At 46.1% G+C, this 23,463-nt stretch overlaps 1 protein-coding gene and 1 long non-coding RNA gene across 4 annotated transcripts; one reads left to right on the top strand and one right to left on the bottom strand.

Moving 5' to 3' along the window:
- Positions 1 to 142: 142 nt before the first annotated feature.
- Positions 143 to 7,786, top strand: LOC100448582 (ral-GDS-related protein-like). 2 transcript variants are annotated; one of them, XM_024239804.3, is made up of 12 exons: positions 143 to 823; positions 949 to 1,142; positions 1,283 to 1,612; positions 2,410 to 2,618; positions 2,991 to 3,091; positions 3,588 to 3,657; positions 5,239 to 5,313; positions 5,796 to 5,870; positions 6,466 to 6,489; positions 6,840 to 6,961; positions 7,184 to 7,274; positions 7,459 to 7,734. In XM_024239804.3, exons 1-12 carry the CDS (start codon positions 645 to 647, stop codon positions 7,726 to 7,728), a joined length of 1,740 nt encoding a protein of 579 aa, XP_024095572.3. In that variant the 5' UTR covers positions 143 to 644; the 3' UTR covers positions 7,729 to 7,734. The 2 variants fall into 2 exon arrangements, with proteins under 2 accessions (XP_024095572.3, XP_054399120.2); XM_054543145.2 differs by lacking the exon at positions 7,184 to 7,274 and having other exon boundaries at positions 7,459 to 7,786.
- Positions 3,686 to 19,580, bottom strand: LOC112131551 (uncharacterized). 2 transcript variants are annotated; one of them, XR_008517621.2, is made up of 4 exons: positions 18,942 to 19,580; positions 14,022 to 14,132; positions 9,351 to 9,469; positions 3,686 to 4,141 (listed from the first exon to the last, which is right to left on the bottom strand). It is a non-coding gene; the product is annotated as an uncharacterized LOC112131551 (long non-coding RNA). The 2 variants fall into 2 exon arrangements; XR_008517623.2 differs by lacking the exon at positions 3,686 to 4,141 and adding an exon at positions 7,594 to 8,313.
- Between the last annotated feature and the right edge of the window lie 3,883 nt (positions 19,581 to 23,463).

Raw genomic sequence — 23,463 nt, forward strand, 5'->3', positions numbered from 1 at the left:
TCAGACATCTGGAGGGGCTCACTGGGGTTCTCCAATGGTTGGGGTTCACTCATTCCACACATACATACAAAACACCTCATTTATGCATCGCTCTTTTTGTGGCTTGGCATAATTTCATAAGCAAAGCAGATGACAATCCCTGGGCCTCGATTCTACTCAGAGTCAGGTGCTCACAGTAGACAGAATGAACAAGTCATATCTACAGAATGTTAGAGGTGAAACCCTCGTGGCCTCCTCTATGTATGGTGGCATCCTCCCAGATTCTGACTAGAATGACGGAGCCCAGCAACAAGTATAAACTGGGTGAATTTAGGGTTCTAAAGGGCCTTTTCACCCACAAAACATGGGGGAAAATATGTGGACTCTGGCTGGGGAGAGACTAAAGGAGCCCTGGGGCTCATACTTCTTATAATTCCCAAGACAAGGCTGACATCTGGAGACTTCCCCCACAAGAGGCAAATAGTGAGTTCTGTAAATGGAGACTTAGGTCCCCTGCAAAGGAGAGGGGAGGCTGGGGTCACAGCTGGCAACTGAGAGACTCATCCCCAGCACCGTGGCTTCCAAGTTCTCCCTGTCCTCCTCCATCAGACATCTGCCCCTCCCCTCCTAACCCCAGGACCAGGGGACCCGGAGCTAGAGCTTTGATGAGGAAGCTGCTCACAAATCTTCCTGGAGCTGCCGTCTTGAGTGCCCAGGTGCACAGTGCTGTGCTCCAGGGCCTTTGGGAAGAGAATGTCAGTGGGACGCCAGGGCACACAGGGGTCTGTACAGCCCTGCTGCATGGGCAGATCTGCCCCTTCCAGGATAGTACTGATGGCTTGGGGTAGGGTGGGGCTGTCCTCTACACAGGCAGCAAGAGGCCAGGGACCCCGAACCATGCAAGGGTGCCCTGGAGGGTTGTGTGGGAGAAGGCCAGGCCTCTGACTCAGCTGTCCACTCCATCACCAGCACCACCACCTCCATTTTGTTCACCTGGCCCCCAGAAAACTCTTCAGCTTGCTATCAGTCCCTGCAACAGTCATCTTTCTGGACAAAGCTGGCCTTCAAGAACTTTGCCTGGCCTGGACTGGGCTTGGAGGACCATCAGGAAATTGTCCTAGGCCAGTTGGTGCTTCCGGAGCCCAAGGAGGCCAAGCCAGATGGTGAGGGGGCTTGCAGTCTGGAAGACTTTCTGGGGGTGGTGTTTTGGGGCTATAATTCCCTTAAATTCCACCCAGCCATTTCTGTGCTTGGAAAGCCCAGTGAAAAATGACTGGTGTGGTGACCTTTTCTCCTTTTCCAGATCTTGCTCCACCTCCTGGGCAACAGGTATTAACAATGCTGGCCCTGGAGCCAGCACCACCACTGCTGGTGGACCTGGGGCCTGCTCTGGAGCCAGAGTCACCGGCAGCCCTGGGTGCACCAGGATATCTACATTCAGCACCAGGGCCAGCACCAGCACCAGGGAAAGGGCCCCCACCAGGGACAGTGCTGGAGCCACACACAGCCCCGGAGTCCCCCTGTCCTTGTCCCAGGACTGTAAAGAACCAACCCAGTGAGGAGCTGCCTGACATGATGACCTTCCCTCCCAGGCAGCTGGCAGAGCAGCTGACCCTCATGGATGTGGCGAGCAGCTGGGCTTTGCAGGCTGTGTCTCTGGCACCAGCTGTCTCAGACCAGCCTCTCCCTGAGGAGCAGACAATGCCCTGGGTCCAATTTCAGCTCCACTTCTTACCAACTATGGGATCTGGGTGAGTTTCCTTACCCACAAGCCTTCCCTGTCTGCATGTGGACAGCAGAGATGGGACATTGACCATACCAGCTGCACAGAGTGACTGTGCAGATTGAACGACAGGGGATAGACAGAAAGCAGGGCAGGGCAGGTGCTCACTGTGGGGCAGGCAGGGCCATGAGTCACTCACCCAGCTGCTCAGGAACCTCACTACCCTCAGCGCTTATTAGGTACCTGATGCATACTAGATTCTACGGCAGACACCCAAACAGAGCCCACAGTTGCAGCTGCCACAAGGAAAGTGCACCGGTATGGAGAGAAGGAGTAGAGGGCTGATTGGAATTGGAGGAAGACGAGGCCTCAGGATGGGCAGGCCTGAGCCACCTTCTAGTTCTTGGAGTAAGGATGGCCTGGGAGAAAATGTCACTCTCTCTTCCCACCCTTGTTGGGTTCTGGGCCATGATGCATTCAGGGCCCTCGGTGTTTGGCAGAAAACCAAACCCAGGGACTCCCACAAGTCTGGAGCCCATTTTAAAGCTTTCTGAGCTCCAGCTCTGTTCCTGCCAGAGACCATGGATGACTGTGAGCTCAGTCCCTGTGTAGGACTGTGGGTGACTGAGCTGGGGTGTGCTGTGTCCATGACACTCTCCTCCTCCCCCAAAGGAGCAATTCAAGAAGTGCTCTATGAATGCTTGGAGCTGTTCAAGTGGTGCTCTATGAATGCTTGGGCTCCATCTGGGGCCAACAACATAAGAAGGGGAATGAGCATGTGGCACCGACAGTTCATGCCACCATCGCACACTTCAACAGGCTCACCAACTGTGTCACCACCTCCTGCCTCGGGAACCACGGCATGAGGGCCCGGGACAGGGCCAGGGTGGTGGAGCACTGGATCAAGGTGGCCAGGGTAAGCTATGGTTGCGCCTGAGGATTCCCTCTTTAAAAATGGGGAACTTCCTCTTTTCCCCCATCGGCTTTCAGGATCAGCATCTGTATCTCTGGCCTGAGCCCTACACATCCCCTAGGCCCTTCTTGCCAGAGCTTCTCTCACCTTCACTCCCACGGCCCAGTGGTGGCTGCTCACTTCCGATCTGGGCTCTGCCTTGGGTTGAACTAAAATCTTCCTAGATGAGTGACATTCACTCAGTCCCAGGTCTGCCCTCCTGAGGCTCCCCAGGCCTCTGCTTCATCCAGGAGGGGAGATCTCAGCAGAGGGAGCTGAGGCTGAAGTGGGCCGGACTCCACCTCTGGACCTCACAGCTCACTCTTCCCTCTCCAGGAGTGCCTAAGCCTCAACAACTTCTCGGTGCACGCCATCGTCTCTGCTCTGCGCAGCAACCCAATACATCGGCTACACAAGACGTGGGCAGGAATGTCCAGGTGAGGAGGGTTCTCTCCACGGGAGCATCAGGGTTGACCTAGGGACCCATAGGTCTCCCCATGTGCCCTCAATGACTCTGAAAGGTTCTTGGAGACCAGGGACACTGGAGGCAGGGATGGGCTGGTGGGTGTGGTCACCAAGCTGCCCTGGACTCCTAGGCAAGGATTTCCAACTCAGGACTAAGGTTTTTTAACCCTCAGGAACAGACTGGAGCCAACTGGAGGCTTTCAGGTGTTTGTACCCAGAAGTGTCACTGTATCCGACTGAAAGCTAACTGTAAACACGCAGGTGGTTCATGTGAAGTGGAGATGGGGCCCAGGGGAGGAGCATGAGAGGTCCCACCCTGGTCCTCTGGAGCCCTTGTGATCAGAGGACCCCACTGAAAACTCTCACCCAGTAAGCTGGGATTCACTGAGTTTTCAAACAAAAGGGATTGGAACCCATAAATCTCCCCTGATTCCCAAATTTACCCTTCTTTCTTTCCTCTGCCCATAGCAAAAGTATGAAAGATCTAAAAGAACTCTGCAAAAAAGACACTGCAGTAAAGAGGGACCTGCTGATCAAGGTACAGTGGAGCCTGGGAGATGCGGGACAAGTGTTTAAGGGTCAGAGAAAAGAGTGAGTTTGGAAGGGCATTGGACCAGGTGTGGAATGGTTATTTTGTTTTATTTTGACTTACCTAGTAAAAGTGGACTTGAAAAATTCCCTCCATGCCTACCTTGGGCCAACAGGAAGAGAGGTGTGTGGATCCATAGGCACGTGGGGGCACGTGGGGGCATGGGGGCAGAAGGCCCTGGAAATCTGATGTGGCAATGGCTGCTGGGCTGCTGGGCTGCTGAGTGGGGGTGATGAGCTGCAGCATTAGCAAGGCTCTGGCTCCCATGCTGATCCATGCTGCTGGCATGGAGCTTCCTCCAGGCTGGCAGATGGTCATGGTAGGTGGGACTTTCTTCTTTCCTCAAACTGGCCAGCAATTCCTCAGGAAGCCAGGCCTCTGCTGCTGCTTCTCTCTGCAGTGCACCTCCATGGGCAGGGGGCCTCTGCTCACACTGGGGGAGAGGGGGAATGAAAACAGAGGAAGCTCATGTGCCAGGGACTCCAGTGGACCACCCAGCTTTGGGTACCAATGGGCATACTCAGGACAGATGTATGTGTGTGCTAGGACTCCCTGCTCTGCTCTTTGCAGACACCCAAAAACGGTCATGTCACAGGATTCTCACCAGTTAGCAGCGACACATGCTCATGACAAGTATCTGGGGGATTCATGCATTCCTAGGGGATCCTCCCTGACCAGATCTCAGAATCTTCCATGCAAATGAGAAGGCAAAGGTCACCCCACCCAGGATTCTGGAAAACCCTGACATGTCAGTCAGAGATGGCGCCTCAGGAGGCCACTTCCTGAGTGGAAGAAGAGAGAGTTCTGTGCGAGGAGCTCCCCTGGGGGATCATGGGCGAGGCAAAACTGTTGGCATGGCTTAAACCCAGTTTGTGTGGCAGAGACTCCTGTGGGGCTGGGATAGGCAGGCACCACTTAACCAGGTCCCCTAAAATGCCCTGTCCCTTTCCCATCACAACTGTGCCTGGCTGGAGACCTAGACACTTAGAGACTCCAGAGAACATGACCCTGATGGGTGGTGGTGCTGGGATGCGGGGTGAAGGCAGCTGAGACAGAGCCTCCAGGAGGGGGAGGAGGTGTCCTCTCTCTTGGGGCGCTGGGGAGTCACTGACTGCTCTGTGCCTCTGTCTCCTCATCTGGAAAATAAAGGGATGCTGAGCCTGTAGTGCAAGCCTCACAGGGTGGAAATGAGGTTCAAGAAAAGAAAGCAATTTGAGGGTGCTCCTGCCTGGTTCTTCCTCAGACGGATGAGGGTGAGAACAATGGCAACAGCTACAGGAAACTGAGCCCTCAGGAGGCCCTGTGAGGTAGCTGTGGTTTTCATCACTCTTTACAGAAGAGGAAACAGTCTCAGGGAGGCCTGGCTGCATGATTGGGTGACACACACAGGGAGTGTGGAGTTGGGCCAGTGGTATGAGCACTGTGCCAGGTGACTCACGTCAGTCCCTGGGGATCCAAGTGTGGGGTGGCTGGGGTGTAACTGGGGGAAGGGAGGAGAACCTCACTGTCCCTGCCCCTGACACCTGGCAGGCGGGGAGCTTTAAGGTGGCCACCCAGGAGAGGAACCCCCAGAGAGCCCAGATGAGGCTGCGGAGGCAGAAGAAGGTGAGTGAGCCTGTGGCATGGAGGGACTGCAGGGGATCAGAGGACAGGGCTCCTTTCCCTGCCAGCTGGAGGCCTCCATATCAAGAGAGCGGGGGCTTCCTCCCCAGCCCTGTCCTCCTGTGGCCACTGGGCCTGGAAAACCTCCATTTGAGAGACCAGAGCAAGGGTCTGGGAAAGCTGGACTCAGAGTGGTTGTGGGGAAGGGTAAGGCTGGGACCACAGGCCCTTGTGACTTGTTAAAATCCCACCATAGAGGTAACTAGGAGTGCTTGCTAGACTTGGAGATCAGCTGGGATAGAGGCGGCAGAGAATTGGGAAAGGCAGCTCAGGGTCTGTGGCTGCTCCAACCGGGAGACCTGGGGAGGGGGGTTCTGGGAGACAGGGGCTGATGGGATTTCATGGGACAGGACCTTGGGCAAGCACCTGAGTGCCAATACTCATCACCGCTACCCCTCCCACCTCCCCACCCCTCCTTGGCACAGGGTGTGGTCCCCTTCCTGGGGGAGTTTCTGACTGAGTTAAACAGGTTGGATTCGGCCATCCCGGACGATCTGGACGTGAGTGAGCCTGGGGCAGGGTGCTTGGGAACCAGGATCCTGAGGTTTGGGAGAAGAGGGTCCTGGACCCAGCCTTTAGATCTCAGCCCTTGGCAAACCTCCTCTCCTGAGAGCCTCACAGCTGCTCCTGTGGGTGGGGATGTCAGGCCCATCTCATCACCTCTGAGTGATGGAGGCTCCATGGCAGCCACCAGTCCCTATTCCTGAGTGGTGAAGCTGCAGAGCTGCCTGACTGCAAAGCTGCTGAGGTGTGGGCTGAGCTGGACTCAGCCTCTCCCTAGGGCGGTCCCGTAATAGGAGGGTGAAATTGAGCCTCTCCAAGGGCAGGCAGTTGCAGGGTCACTGAGCGCTTTCTTTCTATGAGAGACCTCAGTTTCCCTGTCTGTCATCAGAGAGGGTTGGGGCAGAAGATCCCTGGGCCTCAGCTCCCATGCCCCCTGCTCTAGAGCCCGGAGCCTGAGGCAGGTGCAAGTCCTGTCATGTGCACATCCCCTGACCCTGGTGGCCCTGGCAGTAGTGCAGTGTGGGAAGGGGTGGGGGTGGGGGGCTGGTTGTGGGCCAGGGGCCTTTCTGATGGACTCTGTCTGCCTTCCAGGGCAACACCAACAAGAGGAGGAAGGTGAGCAGCTGGGGCACTCACGTTGGATGAGGGTGGGGATGTGGATGTCACAGTCCACCCTGGGCAGGACGCTCCCTGGCTCCAACATCTACATCTTAGGTTTACTGGGAGGGTTTGACACATACAGCAGGAGGAGAACTATCCCAGTGGAGAAAGTGGGAAAGGCATTGGAATCAAAGACCAACTCCTGCAGGAGGGGCTCTTTACATCCAACTCTGAGGACAGGCTGGGGGCTGCATGGGACCTTTTCAGAAAACTGCCCCAGGGACCAGCCCCTTCTCCCTGCCTGCCAAAGGCCCCCTCAGCATCTTCCACCCAGGCCCTGTCAGCATCCTGTCCTCTGTCTCTAGGAGGTCCGAGTTCTGCAGGAAATGCAGCTGCTCCAAGTGGCTGCCATGAATTACAGGCTTCGGCCTCTTGAGAAATTTGTCACCTATTTCCCAAGAATGGAGCAGCTCAGTGACAAGGAGAGGTGAGGGTGTAGCAGATGGGCAGAGGGTGGGAGAAGGCTCTCCATTTTTTTTTTTTTAACATGGTCTGGCTCTGTTGCCCAGGCTGCACTGCAGTGTCACCATCTCTGCTCACTGCAATGTCTGCCTCCTGGGCTCAAGCCCTTCCTCAGCCTCCCAAGCAGCTGGGAGTACTGCTGTACACCACCATGTCCGCTAGTTCTGCTGTTCTTGTTCTGGTACAGATGGGGTTTCATGATGATGTCCAGGCTGGTCTCAAACTCCTGGCCTCAAGCAATCCACACACCTCAGCCTCCCAAAGTACTGACATTACAGGTGTGAGCCACTCCACCTGGCCTAGAGGAGGCTCTCCCATGGCCAGCTGCAGAGAGCCTATGGCCAGCATCAAGCCCTGTTGCATGGGGTCCGCTGGGGACCCAGGATTCCAGCTGGGCAGGCACTGAGAGGAGACCTGATGTGTGGCTCATGGTGGCCTCACAGCTGCTTCTCTATCCTGCAGCTACAAGCTGTCTTGCCAGCTGGAGCCCGAATCCCAGTAGGCCAGCAACATCCTGCAGTGGCTAGGAACCCACCGGGATGCTGGCCAGAACACCGGCTCTGCACCAACTTTCACCCACACCGTGGACCCCAGGGAAGCACATCTAGGAGGCTGGCAGCTCAGCTGCATCTTGCCCCGGATCCTCATCACCAACTGCTCCTGCTGGCCAGGATCAGGCCATGGGACTTTTGCGAGTCAGGCGGGAGACCATTTTATGTTTATTTTCTTTAGTGTATAAGTAAGCGTTTTTTCTTAACTTTCATTAAAATAAAATTTTAAAACACTATTCAAAATGTTCTATAGTTGTTGGAATGAGAAAAGTAACTGCAGTGTGGTAACCCTATACCAGTCTTTAGGATTCACAGTCTAGCATGTCAAATTGAGGCTATGGCTGAACAAGTAATGGAATAGCATTCATGTTACGCATGCCAACCATTTAATGTTTTCCTTCTTTATTCAAATTAATTATTGTTCACTTTGTTTAAGGAAAACAACAACAACAACCAAAAAAAAACCCTTAAATACCACAGTATGTCACCCAATCTACCACACTTGTTCTACTGACCAGCTACTCTCAAACTTAAATTCTAGTTAAAATCAACTTCCATTGGGTTATTCTACTTTCTTAAGGTTTAAATGTTTAATGAATCACTTAAATATTTACTGAAGGGCTGGAGATGGGAGGTATTTAAACAAGTGGTAAGGCTGGCCTTCTCCAGAAATCCTGTGCAGAAGGGAGCTGGCCATCAGTCTCCACGAAATACAGATAAACTTTTTTCCACTGCGGATCTTCCCAGACTTTGTGACACCTCTCCCCTAAGTGAATATCAAGGAAGGAGACAATTGTTTGAACCCAGTATCTAAAGGATGTCCCACAGCTTAATTTGAACACAACCCCCACTGTGGTATATCAGACAAAAACAAGCCAAAGAAATCAACATTTCAGGGTCTGAAATATAATACCCCCAAATCAACACAAAATAAACACCTAAATCCAGTCCTGGAGCCGCAAAGCTCCTATAAGAAAAGTGGGAGTTTCTATTTCACCAAAACTTGTATCTATGCATGCAGTTTGCAAAAAGGAAAGAAAACAAAAGCAAAAATTACCGATGGCAAGAAACCCTTAGACCATGCAATTGATTTGGCAATACTTTTTATTGCTTTTTTTTTTGTTCTTTTTGGATGGGACACAAAAATCACTGCTAACAAATGTGAATACAAACACATGGGACTATACATCATTTTAGAGCTTCCGCATGGGGAAGAGAAACAATGAACCATTAAAGAAGGCATCCTACAGATTGAAAGAAAGTTCAGCAGAATCATGTCTGTGAAAGGGGTTGTTATCTAACATGTATGAGAAACTAACACCAGTCTAACTGGGAAAATGAACAAAACCTAATACCCAAGCTAAAACTGGGTGAAGAACCTGAACAGGCACATCTGAAAGGAAAACATGAAATTGACTGACAGGTGAAAGAGAAGTTGCTCAACTTCACTAATCCTCACACCAATGTCTAAGTGCAAACCACACTCAGATACCTCTCACTCTAATTAGAATGAAACTTACCCAAAACAACAAAAAACCCATACGTTCACAGGCAGTGGCCAACGTAGAAATGCAGAAAAAGACAATTTATACACTATTGGTGGGAATGTACATTACTATACACACAAAGTGAAAGAGTTGAAGGTGCCTTAAACATTTTACATTACAAATACCCATTCACATAGCAATCCCACTGCTGGTTATACACAGAAAGCACATGAAATCTGTTATGTTGAAGAGATATTGGCATTCCTATGGCGATTGAATCACTATTCACAATAGCGAAGGTATCCAATCCACCTACCTGTTCATGCACAGATAAAGGGATAAAGTAACTGCAGTACACAATGGAATCCTCTCTGTCATAGAAATTCATGAAATCACGTCATCTGCAGCAACATGCAGAAACCTGGAGGACACGACCTTCAACGAAATGAGCCAGGAAGAGAAAGACAAACACAGCATGATTTCATACATGTGAGAATGAGATCAACTTTCTCTCTAAATGACTTTATCTCCTAGAAGTAGAAAGTTCCACAGTGGTGAATAGAGGCTGGGGGTTGGGGAGTCCAGGCAGGAACTGGGAAATGGATACAATCTTACACTCAGATGACAGGAATAAATTCAGCTGTTCTACTCCACAGCAGGGTGTTTAGAGTTAACAGTATCCTACCATATTTTCCAAAAAAGGCTGAAAAGAAGGATTCTGAATATTGCAACCACAGAGAACTAATAAATAATAATTACACAAGGTAACAGAGACAGTCAATGCCTAGCTTTCATCATTACACAGGTATATATGCATGGCTCAAAATGTCCCACTCTACTCTTTAAATGTGTACCTTTACCATAGAGCAAATTGGTTTTAAGGACATAGAAATAAACAATGCTGAAGTTCATGTGAGACCAGGAAATGCCCTGCATTTCCAAAGCAATTCTGAGAAATCCAAACTACACTGCATGCATCACACTCTCTGATTTGAAATTTCACTCAAACTCTAGGGACCTGCTTCCACATGGATGAGTGGTAGAGAACAGAGAACCTGAAGTAAACCCACACACCTCATACCACCTGATTTTGGATGAAATACACAATGATAAGTAATGGGGAAAGAACTCCCTTTTCAATAGTCTTGGGATAAGTGGCGAGCCATATGTAGAAGAGTAAGTAACACTAGGCCTCTACTTCTCACCATGTACAAAAGTTCACTCAGATGAATGAAAGATGTAAATGGAAGACCTCAAACTACAAAAATCCTACAAGAGACCCTAGGAAGTACCCTTCTTGACATCAGCTTCGACAAAGCATTTATATGCTTAAGACCCCACATGACGCTGCAACAACAGCAATAACCGACATGTGGGACCTAATACACTAAACAGCCACTGCACAACACAAGAAATTACCAACACAGTAGAGAGACAACATACAGGATGAGAGAAAATGTTCCCAAACTATGCACCTGACCAAGGTCTAATATCCAGAAACTACCTTAAAGACCTTACACAAATCAATTAGCAAAACCCCCCAAATAACTAATAGACAATGGATATGAACACACACTTCTTGAAAGATGATGTACAAGCAACCAACAAATGTGAAAATATGCTGAATCTAATTGTCAGAGAAATATAAATCAAAAGCACAAGGAGATATCATCTCACATTGGTCAGAATGGCGATTACACAGTTAAAAAAAAAAAGGACACTGGCGAGGCATGGAGAAAGGGGACACTGGTCCACTTTTGGTGAAAATGCAGAGTAGTTCAGACACCATGGAAAGCACTTCAGAGACTGCTCAAAGAACTTAAACCAGAACTACCGTCTGACCCAGCAATCCCACCACTAGGGTATACACAAAGGAAAATGAATCCTTCTGTCCAAAACACACATGCACACAAATGGTCATGGTGGCAGTATTTACAATGGCAAACACATGAAATCAGCCTACGTACCCATCAACAGCGGATCAGAAAAGGAAAATGTGGTACATACATACCACAAAAAACCAGGCAGCCATAAAAAAAAGAAGGAAATCATGTCCTTGGTAGCACCATGGAAGGAGCTGGAGGCCATTATCTAAAGAGAAATAAGGAAAAAACACAACACCAAATGACACATGTTCTCACTCACAAGGTGGAGCTTATAACATTGAATACACCCTACCATAAAAGTGAAAACAGCAGACACTGGCGACTATCAGATGAAAAAGGAAGAAGGGATGAGGTATGGGCTAAAGACCTATCTGGTGGGTACACCCACTGCCTGCATGATAAGGTTGCTTGGACCCCAAGTCTCAGTGTCACGCAATATACCAAAGGCAGTAACTAATCTGCCTTTGTACGCTTTAGTCTATAATAAACATAGAAATTATGTTAAAAAATACAAACTTAGAAACTAAAAAAAATGAATGAAAAACACAAACTTTTATAATTATCCAAACAATCTTTTATTGGCATAAACTAAGAAAGTGGACAGAATGAGTAAACCAAATACTCAACCCCAATTTACATAGAGTGAACACATTTTTCAAAAGAACAGCAAAAAGACACAATGGGAAAAAGAGAGCCTGTTCAATAGATTATTTTGAGCAAACTGAATATTCACATACAAAACACTGAAATAGGACCCTTAAGTCATGCAGCACAAAAATCAATGCAAAATACATTAAAGACCTAAAATTCAATTCTGAAACCACAAAACTCCTACAGGAAAACATAGGGTGCGCATGTATTTTAGAAAAGAAATCCATGCACACAGGCTGCTAAAGGTATTAACAAAACGTTAAAACAAAGGAAACACTCTAAGAAAACGCACATAGACAATGTAATGGCTTGGCAGTTTCACTGAAAAGCTGGGGACCCAGTTCCACAGAACAGTGGAACAGATTAGAAGACCCAGATATAAACCTGCACACCTGAAACCCTCTGATGCTTGAAAAAAATCAACAAAAATAAGCGATGGAGAAAGGACTCCCTATCAGTAAGTGGTGTTGGGATAAGTGGCTAGCCAGATGCAGAAGAAATAACACTGGGCCCCTGTGTCTCACCATGTAAGAAAGCAACGCAAAATGAATCAAAGATTGAAATGCAAAACCCAGGGCCAGGCGCAGTGGCTCATGCCTGGAATCCAAGCACTTTGGGAGCCAAAGCGGGCAGATGATTTGAAGTCGGGAGTTCGAGACCAGCCTGGCCAACATGGTGAAACCCTGTCTCTAAATAAAAAAACAAAACTTAGCCAGGCATGGTGGCATGTGCCTGTATTCCCAGCTACTCAGGAGACTGAGGCAGGAGAATCACTTGAACCCAGAAGGTAGAGGGTGCAGTGAGCCGAGATCACTCCATTGCATTCCAGCCTGTATAACAGAGCGAGACTTGGTCTCTAAATAAATACATAAATACATAAAAATCCAAGACCTGAAATGAAAAAATCCTGCACAAGAATCTAGCAAATACCCTTCTTGACAGAGGCTTTGGCAAAGCATTTACATATCAAGTCCCCAAAAGCAATGGCAACAAAAATAATTACTGATAAGTGGGACCTAATACACAAAAGAGCTGCAGCACAGTACAAGAAACTATCAACAGAGTAAACAGACAGCCTACAGAATGAGGGAAAATATTCCCCAACTATGCATCTGAAAAAGTCTAATATCCAGCATTTATCATAAAGAGCTTAAACAAAATCGGAAAAAAAAAAAACTTATAAATGGGCAAGGGCCATGAACACACACTTAAAAGGAGGTGTACCAGTAACCAATGAGCATGAAAACATGCTCGATCTCACTGATCATCAGAGAAATGCAAATCAAAAACATACTGAGATACCATCTCACACTGGTCAGAATGGCAATTATGACACACAGTCCACAACAACAGAGGCTGGTGGGGCAGATGAGCATAGAAATGCAGGTCCACTGTTGGGGAAAATGCAAACTAGTTCAGACCCCCTGGAGAGCAGTGTGGACATTTCTCAAAGAACTTAAAAGAGAACTACCACCCCACGCTGCAGCCCCACTCCTAAGGAACTACCCAAAGGAAAATCCTTCCATCCAAAACACACATGCACTCGTATGTTCATGGCAGTACTACTCACAATGGTAAAGACACGGAATCAGCCTTGGTGCCCATCAGCAGTGGATCAGATAAAGGAAATGTGGTATATACACACCACGGAACACTACACAGCTGTAAAAAACAAATCCATGCCCTTACCAGAAATGCAGACAGAGCCATTATGAACAAAAGGCAAGAACAGAAAACCATAATTTTCAAAATAGCTGCAAAGGTCGGTTGTGAATATTCTCTCCACAGAGAAATCATAACTCTGGAGCTCACAGAGATGCCAGACACTGCAACTTCATTATGATGCTACGTTTACACAGATCAAATTGTCCCCTGCAGCTGCTGGTTACACACACATACTCTATGGCAACGAAATTGCTATCCCATTTTGGTAACATTCATTCTCACCAGAGTGAGATGATATCTGAGTGTGGTTTTGATTGACTTCTCATGAGGATCAGTAATGTTGATTCAGAATCTTTTACCTGTGTGTCCATCTCAGGTCTTCAGGTCCTTCACCCAGTCTTACACATCAAATTGAAACAAGTTCACAATAACTTGGCAAACATCACACACCACAAGCAAAATCTAAATTAAAACCACACTTAGATACCATCTCATTTTTTGTAACAAAAAAAGACGAAAACACTGAAAGGCAAATGCTGGTGTGTGTTTCCAGACAGAGAGACACTCTTCTCCACAGTTCGTGAGAAAGTAAACTAGCACACACACTACAGAAACCACTTGGAGGTTCCTCCAAACCTTAAAAGACTCCAACTACCATTTCAACCAGCAATTCTACTACTAGGAATACACTCAAAGCCATTGAAATCAGGACACCAAAGATAGATCTACTCACCCGTGTGGATTCCAGCACTGTTCCCAAAAGCCAGTATAAGCAATCAACCTACCTGCTTATCCAGATGAAGGGATAAAGAAGCTGCTCCACATGTACACACTGGGATACTCTTCAGACAGAAAACAACAATGAAATCATATCGTGGGGAACCACATGGTTGCACCTGGAGAACATGATGGTAAATTAAATGAGCGAGGGGGAGAGAAACAAACCTTGAGTCATCTCACACATGCAGAATCTGAGAAACTGAGACCTGGCGAGCACAATATTGGTTTCCAGAGATTGGGGGAAAAAGAGGGGTAATGGGCAGGGATTGTAAATGGGTACAAAGTTACACATAAATGAGAGGAAGAAAATTCTGTTGTGCTATTCCACTGCAGGGTGACAATGGTTAACAGTATTGGCACATCACTTTCAAATCAGCTTGACAGGAGAATATTGAAGGTTCTCACCATAAAGGAATAAACAATGGGAAAAGGTAACAGAGACAGTAAGTACTCTGATTTCCTCATTCCACAATGTATGCACAGACCAAAACGCCCCACTCTACCCTCTCATTGTATTGTTCCTTTACTATGCAACACATTTGTTGAAAGAAATAGAAATACGCGCTGCTAATATTCATGTGGGACCATGAAGCGCCCTGAGTTTCGTCCTCAGCAATCCCGAGACATCCAGACTACATCAGATACATCACTCCCTGATTTCAAATTTCATGGAAAAGCTAGGGACCCGCTTCCACACAGAGCAGTGGAACACAAGAGAGGACCAAGAAGTAAAGCCACACACTGAAAACTATCTGATCTAACACAGAACCCACAAAAGTAAGCAAAGGGAAAAGAACACCCTATTCAATCAACGGTGCTGAAATAAGTGGCTAGCCATGTGCAGAAGAATAACACTGGGCCCTCCCTCTCACCAGACACAAAGAGGAACTCAAGATGAATAAAAGATTAAATCTTACAAGAAAACTTGTAAAATATCCTTCTCCACATAGGCTTTGGCAAAGCATTTAGGTGGCTAAGTCCTGAAGAGCAACAGCAACAAAAAAAACTTGACAAGTCAGACCTAACACCTGAAAGAGGTGCTGCACAGCAAAAGAGACTACCAACACAGTAAACAGACAGCGTACAGAATGGGAGAACATGTTCCCACACTGTGGATCTGACCAACGTCTAATATGCAGAATCTACAAGGCCCTTCAACAAGTCAACCAGGGGAATAAACAGAAAAAGAATATCCCATTAATAAACGGGCAAGGGACGTGAACACACACTTCTCAAAAGTTGACAAGCAACCATCAAATAGGAAAACATGCTCAAACTCACTCATTATCAGAGAGCTGCCAATCAAAAGCATGATGAGATGCCATCCCACGCAGGTCACAATGGTGAGGACCACGCAGGCAAAGAACACAGGCTGGTGAGGCAGCCCAGGAAAGGAAATGCTGGTATGCTTTTTGTGGAGATGAAAACTATTACAGACACCGTTGAAAGCAGATCAGGGATTTCTCAAATTGCTGAAAACAGAACTACCATCTCACCCAGTAAGCCCATTCCTGTGCATCTACCCAAAGGAAAATCAATCCTTCTATCAAAAGACACAGGCACTCATATGTTCATGGCAGTGTTATTCACAATGTCAAAGACATGGAATCAACCTAGCCATCAACAGTGGATGAGAGGCCCGCACAGTGGCTCACACCTGTAATTCTTGCACTTTGGGAGGCCAAGGCAGGTGGATCGCTTAAGTCCAGAATTCGAGACCAGCCTGAGCAAAAGGATGAAACCCCATCTCTACAATAATACAAAAATTAGCTGGATGTGATGGTGGGCACATGTAGTCCTATCTAATCTGGAGGCTGAGGTGGGAAGATCACCTGAGCCCAGAAGATGGAAACTGCAGGCCACTGTCATAAGTGAACTAAGTCCCAAATAGAAAACCAAATGCCACATGTTCTCACTTGTAAGCGGGAGCTAAACTTTGAATGGACTCAAACATAAAGAAGAGAACAACATACACCTGGAATGACCACTAGACCAATAAAAAACAAGGGAAGGGGAGGGAGCCTGTGCTGAACACCCATCCTGTTGGCCCTCTGCTCACTGCCTGTGTTATTGGGTTGCTGGCACCCCAAGACTCGGTGTCATGCAATCAACAGATGTAACTAACTTGATTATGTACCCTTTAAACTATAATAATGAGAGTAGAAAGCATTAAAAGAAAAATCCAAGGTTAGGGCGCTGTGGCTCATGCCTCTAATCCCAGCACTTCGGGAGGCCAAGACGGGCAGATCACAAGGTCAGGAGTTCACGAGCACCCTGGCCAATATGGTGAAACCCTGCCTCTACTAAAAATACAAAAACTAGCCTGGCGTGGTGGCGGGTGCCTGTAATCCCAGCTACTTGGGAGACTGAGGCAAGAGAATCGCTTGAACCCAGGAGGCGCAGGCTGCAGTGAGCTGAGATCGCTCCACTGCACTCCAGCCTGGGCAACAGAGCAAGACTCTGTCTCAAAAAAAAAGAAAAAGAAAAATCCAAGGTTAGAAGCAAAGAAAATAATAAGTGAAAAAACAATCTGTAGTTATCCAAACAATCCATGACTGTCACAAACACAGAATGAGGACCCAAGTGACAGAATGAGGTAGCCAAATACTCTTATCCTACATGATATGTAGGGAACACATTTTTCAAAACCCCAAACAGACACAATGGGAAAGGGAGGGTCTGGTTCAATCAATGATTTTATCCACAGGCAAAACACTGAAATAGGACCCTTACATTTCACAATACACAAAATCAACACAAAATGAATTAAAGACCTAAACTCAATCTTGAAACTGTAAAGGTCCTATAAGAAAACATAGAGTGGGCGTATATTTTAGGAAACCTGTATCTATGCAAACAGGCTGCAAAAGGTAAAAAATCATCATAACATTAAAAAAAAAAAAAGTGGCCGGGCGAGGTGGTTCATGCCTGTAATCCCAGCACTTTGGGAGGCTGAGGCAGGCAGATGACCTGAGGTCAGGAGTACGAGATCAGCCTGGCCAACATGGTGAAACCCCATCTCTACTAAAAGTACAAAAATTAGCTGGGCGTGGTAGCAGCCACCTGTAATCCCAGCTACTTGGGAGGCTGAGGCAGGAGAATTGCTTGAACACGGGAGCAGAGGTTGCAGTGAGCCGAGATCATGCCATTGCACTCCAGCCTGGGGGACAAGAGTGTGACTTCATCTCAAAAAAAAAAAAAAAAAAAAAGGCTGGGCACAGTTGGTCATGCCTGTAATCCCAGCACTTTGGGAGGCCAAGGTGGGCAGATCACAAGGACAGGAGATTGAGACCATCCTGGCTAACACAGCGAAACCCTGTCTCTACTAAAAATACAAAAAAAAAAAAAAAAAAAAGTAGGGAAACTACACCCACAGACAATGCAAGGCTTGGCTGTGTGTGTGCATGTTTGTGTGTGTTTTGTACAAGTGGGGTATTGAACACAAAAATCACTGCTAACATATGAAACTATAACCATATGAGACTAGGGACACTTTACAACTTCTACAAGGAAAAGAAAACAATGAAACAAAAAAAAGGCATCTTAAAGACTGGGAGAAAATTATAAAAAATCCTACCTCTGAAAAAGGTTCTTATCTAACACATAAAATAAACTGACATGACTAAGTGAAAAACAACAAGAAATATCCAAGGTAAGAGGATCTAAATAGACCTGAGTGAAAAGAAGGCAGGAAACTGACTCACAGGTGACAGTTTCCAGTATCACTAATCCTCACAAAAATGTGAATGAAAACCATACTCAGTTACTATCTAATTCCACCTAGAATGAGTATTACAAAAAACAAAAGTAAAAATTGTTAAAGGCAATGGTCAGTGTAGACTTGCAGAAAAAAAAATCTTCTATGCCCTTTGTGGGAATGAAAATTACTATACACACTACAAGAAACTTTTGGAAGTTCCTTAAAAAATAAAAGGTAGGCCAGCTGAGGTGGCTCACGCCTGTAATCCCAGCACTTTGGGGGGCCAAGGTGCATGGATCACCAGGTCAGGAGTTCGAGACCATCCTGGCTCACACGATGAAACCCCGTCTCTACTAAAAATATAAAAAATTAGCCAGGCATGGTGACAGGCACCTGTAGTCCCAGCTACTCGGGAGGCTGAGGCAGGAAAGTGGCATGAACCTGAGAGGTGGAGCTTGCAGTGAGCCAAGATCGTGCCACTGCACTCCAGCCTGGGTGACAGAGTGAGACTCCATCTCAAAAAAAAAAAAAAAAAAAAAAAGTAAAAGGTAAAAGTACAACTGCTACTCCAACTAACAATCCCACCACTGGGTACACATTTAAAGAAAACGATATCCCTGTGTTGAAGAGGTATCTGCCTTCCCATGTGTCCTGAAGCATGAAGCACTAGTCACCATAGCCAAGATGTGGAATCAGCCTGTCTATCCACAGATGAAGGGATAAAGGTTGAACCGCAGTATATATACATGATGGAACACACTTCGGCTGTAACACTTGGGGAAATCATGTCATCTGCAACCACATGGAGAAACCTAGAACACAATTAGGCAAAATGAAATGAGTCTGCTAAAAAGAGACCCACGCTGCATGACATCAGGCATATGGAATCCAAAAAACATTGTCTCCTAGAAGCAGAACTTCCGGCAGGGGCTACTAGAGGCTGGGGAGAGCAGGGAGCCTGGGCAGGGGTTGGTAAAGGGTACAGAGTAATGCTCAGATACGAGGAATCCATTCTGGTGTTGTATCGCACAGCAGGGTGACTAGGTGACTAGGGTCTATAGAATCTAGGAACCCCACTCATCCAAAGACTACAGTAGTGGCATAAAAATAAATCCATGAACCTAGGGACATAAGAGAACCTAAACACACACCTGTATGCAGGCAACACATTTTTTTCAAAGGAACGTCTAGAAGATGCAATGAGGCCAGGTACTGTGGCTCATACCTGTACTCCCAGCACTTTCAGAGGCTGAGTCACGTGGATCACTTCAAGTCAGGAGTTTCAGACCAGCCTGACCAAAATGGTGAAATCCCATCTCTAGTAAAAATACAAAAAAAATTAGTCAGGTATGGTGGCGCACACCAGCAATCCCAGCTACTTGGGAAGATGAGGCAGGAGAATCGCTCAAAGCAAGGAGGCAGATGTTGCAGAAAGCTGAGATCCCACCACTGAACTCCAGTCTGGGAGATGGCATGAGTGAGACTCTGTCCCAAAGGAAAAAAAAAAAAAAAAAGATGAGATGAGGTGTCAACAGTCTGTTCAATTGAGAAGTCTGAAATGACTGGATAGCCACATAAACAAGAATGAAATAAGACCTTTATGTTATACAATACACAAATATAAACTCAAAATACATTAAACCCTACACACAAGACCCAAAAGCATAAAATTGCTACAGGAAAACACAGAGTGAGCTTAAGTTTTGGAAAACCTGAATCAAAGCTGGCAGCTTATAAAAGAAAACAATAGAAAAAAATAAAAACAGAAAAAAAAACCACTTCCAATAATAGAAGTCAAAAATTCTAGTTTTTGTTATTGACCTTACCTTACAAAAATAATCACTGCTGACTGGGGACGGTGGCTTATGCCTGTAATTCCAGTACCTAGGGAGGCCGAGGTGGGCAGATCACTTGAGGTCAGGAGCATGGTGAAACTGCGTCTCTACTAAAAATACAAAAATTAGCCAGGAGTGGTGGTGCACACCTGTAGTCCCAGCTACTCAGGAGGCTGAGACAAAAGAGTTGCTCAAACCTGGTAGCTGGAGGTTGCAATGAGCCAAGATTGTGCCACTCCACTCCAGACTGGGCAACAGAGCAAGACTCCTAAAAAAAAAAAAAGGAAAAATAAAAATAAAAAATTACCACTAACTAAAATAATAATCAAGAAATAAAGACACAAAAAACCTGAAAAAATTCTTCCAGTAAACAACGTACCAACCAACACTCAGAAGGCATTCTTCAAACAGAAAGGATATTACGATAAATCCTGTATCTAAAAGAGGTTATCTGACATTTGGAAGAAACTAACACCCAACTGAGGAGCAAAACACCCAAAACCAAGTAACCCAGCCAAAACTGGACAACAAACCTGAACAGACATTACTGAAGAGACAATATGCAATTCACTAATGGGTTAAAAAAAAAAAAAAAAAGGTGGTTCTCAACATTGCTAATCATCTCTAAACTGTAAATGAAAATCACACTCAGATATAAACTCACGCTTAATTCAAACAAAAAAAAAGAAACCAATTATTTCAAACAAATTCCCCGGGGGGAGCTATATACATAGATACTCTTATACACTGTTGGGAGAAATCACTGTTATCATAGGCACCACGAAAACCTCTTGGAGCTTCCCAATCCCAAAGTCAACTACCATTTCATCTGGCAATTCCAACAGTGGGTATATACTTACGGACACGGAAATCACTATATGGAAGCCATAGCTGCCTTCCCAGGTTGAGCGAAGCACTACTCACAATAGCCAAGGTATGCAATTAACCTACCTGTCCATCAATTAACGAAGAGATGAAGTAACGTCCGCATACAGACACAATGAAATACGCCCCAGGAACAAAAACTGATAACATAATATCCTTTGCGGCAACACAGATGGACCTGGAAGACATTATGTCCAATGGAATCAGCAAGGCAGAGAAAGACAAACACTGCATCATCTCACCCAAGTGAAAGCTAAAAAAGAATTATGTAAGTGAAATGAAGGTACAGTGGTGGTTATCAGAGGCTGGGGGGAGGAGAGGGCACGGGCAGGCATTGGTGATGGGTACAAAGTTGCACTTCCAGGGCAGGAACCAATGCTGGTGATCTACTCCACAGGAGAGTGACTGCAAGTAACAATATGGTAGCCTCTTCTTCAATAGACCTAGAAAGGAGGAGAACACTGAAGGTTCACACCACAAACGAAAACTAGACATGGGAATAGACATGCAAAACATGCAGATCTCATCATTCCTCAAGGATATACATGTAGGAAAATATCCCACTGCACTCCCTAATTTTGGACATGTATTACAAACTTAATTTTAAAACTATAAATGAACAGTGCTAAAATTCACAGAACCATGGAAGACCCTGAAAATCCAAAGCAATTCCCAGAAATAGAAACTCACTTGAAGGCTTCACCCTCCTTGATGTCAAATTACACTGAAAAGCTATACTTATTCAAGCTCAAGGAACTGGCATAAAAAGAGAAACATACACCATTGAACAGTATTAGGCAGCCAAGAGACAAAAATGCATGTACTTATAGTCAACAGACTTCTAAAAAGAACCCCAAACAAAATGGGAAATGACTAGTTCATTCTGTAAATGGCTTTGAGGAAACGGGAACCCCCCACACAAAAGAATGAAATAAAACCTTGTTTTCCACGACACAAAAAATCCATTCAAAATCACTTCCACCTACAAACACAAGACTTTCAAGCTTAAAACTTCTATGAGAAAACTGAGGGTGAGCATTCGCTTAGCGAAACCTGAATCTATGATCACAGGTGGCTAAGAGAAAAGAAGATCAAGAAAACTGGACAAACATACTCACTGCCAAGGGAATGAAACAGAAATTAGTATTTCTCTTGAGTAAACACAAAACCACTGCCAACAAAAGAAACACATATGGGAACAGACACAAAAATGAAGAGCTTCTTAACTGGAATAAAAAGAAAAAAAAAGTGAAACAGCAGGCGTCGTACACACTGGAAGAAACTGGTAAGTAATCACCTATCAGAGGGAGGTTTGTATTGAACATTTACCAGAAATTAACACTACTATCAATGAAAACACACCCAACCAGTGAAAACTGGGCAAGGAACCTGAGTAACACAACAAAAATTGGGCAAGGAACCTGAGTAACACAATAAAAACTAGGCAGGAAACCTTTGTAGTCACTTGGGATAAGTACACATGAAATGGGTTAACAGGTACAAGAGCCGGGCGCAGGGGCTCACGCCTGGATTCCAAGCACATTGAGAGGCTGAATAAGGCAGATCACCTGAGGTCAGGGATTCGAGACCAGCCTGGCCAACATGGTGAAACCCCGTCTCTACTAAAAATACAAAAATTACCCAGGTATGGGGTGCACACCTCTTCTCCCAGCTACTCAGGAGGCTGAGCAGGGAGAATCGCTTGAACACGGGAGACGGAGGTTGCAGTGAGCTGAGATGGCACCATTGCACTCCAGCCTAGGCAACAAGAGAGAAACTCCATCTCCACAAAACAAAAACAAAAAAAACAGGTAAAAGAATGGGTTTCTCAATATCATTGTTTGAGATCAACTCATTTCAAACATATAAATGAAAACGACACTCAGGCACCATCTCAATCTAACTGATATGAATATTGCCAAAAAGAAAGACTGCGTTTGAAATAAGGCAAAGGCTGGTGAGAAGGCAAAGAAAGGGATAATCTTACACATTACTGGGTGGAATTTTCATTAGGATGCGCTCTAAGAAAAACAGTGGAAGGTCCCTGAACAAATTAAACATGTGTCTCACATGTAATGTCATCATCCCACTCATAGCTATCCATGGAAAGCAAATGAAATTAGTATGCTGGAAACAAAGCTTCCTTCCCCTCTTTCTTGAGACACTACTGACAATAGTCAAAAGATGGAATCAACCTACCTATCCATCCACAGATGAAGGGATGAAGAATCTCCAGGACACAGGCACAATGGAATACTTTTCAGCCATCAAAATTCAGGGCATTTTATCATTTCCCGCCAACATGCCTGCACCTGCAAGATATTATGTCCAATCAAATCAGAAAGGCAGAGAAAAGAGAAAGATCAACCCTGCATGTTCTCACTCATCTGGGAGCTGAAAAGTTTTACTCAGTGAAGGTGAAAATACAGTAGTGGTCACCACAGGCTGGGTGGAAAACAGGACATGGGCAAGGATTGGCAATAAGTATGCAGAGTTAAAGGAGAGTTATTCTGGTATTCTACTCCACAGCAGGAAGACTGTGTGTAACAATATGGTTGTGTCTTTCTCAAAATAACAAGGAGGATACTCCTAACAAGGAGGATACTGATGTTCACACCTCCAAGATATAAGACCTATACATGCTTGCCAGGCGCCATGGCTCACGCCTGTAATCCCAGCACTTTGGGAGGCTGAGGCAGGTGGATCACCTGAGGTCAGGAGTTCGAGACCAGCCTGGCCAACATGGTGAAACCCTGTGTCTACTAAAAATACAAAAAAATTAGCCGGGCATGGTGGCAGGCACCTGTAATCCCAGCTACTCGGGAGGCTGAGGCAGGAGAATCACTTAAACCTGGGAGGTGGAGGACGCAGTGAGCCAAGATCACACCATTGCACTCCACCTTGGGCAACAACAGCAAAACTCCATCAAAAAAAAAAAAAAAAAAAAAGACCTATACATGGTCACAGGCACAAGAAACTCCTTGATTCTATCCTTATGCAAGGTATACAAATTTCACAATGTCCCAC

This window comes from Pongo abelii, chromosome 23 (genome assembly GCF_028885655.2).
Source record: "Pongo abelii isolate AG06213 chromosome 23, NHGRI_mPonAbe1-v2.0_pri, whole genome shotgun sequence".
NCBI lineage: Eukaryota > Metazoa > Chordata > Mammalia > Primates > Hominidae > Pongo > Pongo abelii.

Bases quoted from the DNA above. Each gene is read 5' to 3' on its own strand.
- LOC100448582 (XM_024239804.3), top strand. From the start codon at position 645: ATGAGGAAGCTGCTCACAAATCTTCCTGGAGCTGCCGTCTTGAGTGCC. The intron at 1,143-1,282 runs GTGAGGGGGCTT...CTCCTTTTCCAG, and splicing joins CAAGGAGGCCAAGCCAGATG to ATCTTGCTCCACCTCCTGGG. The intron at 6,962-7,183 runs GTGAGGGTGTAG...GTTCTGGTACAG, and splicing joins CAGCTCAGTGACAAGGAGAG to ATGGGGTTTCATGATGATGT.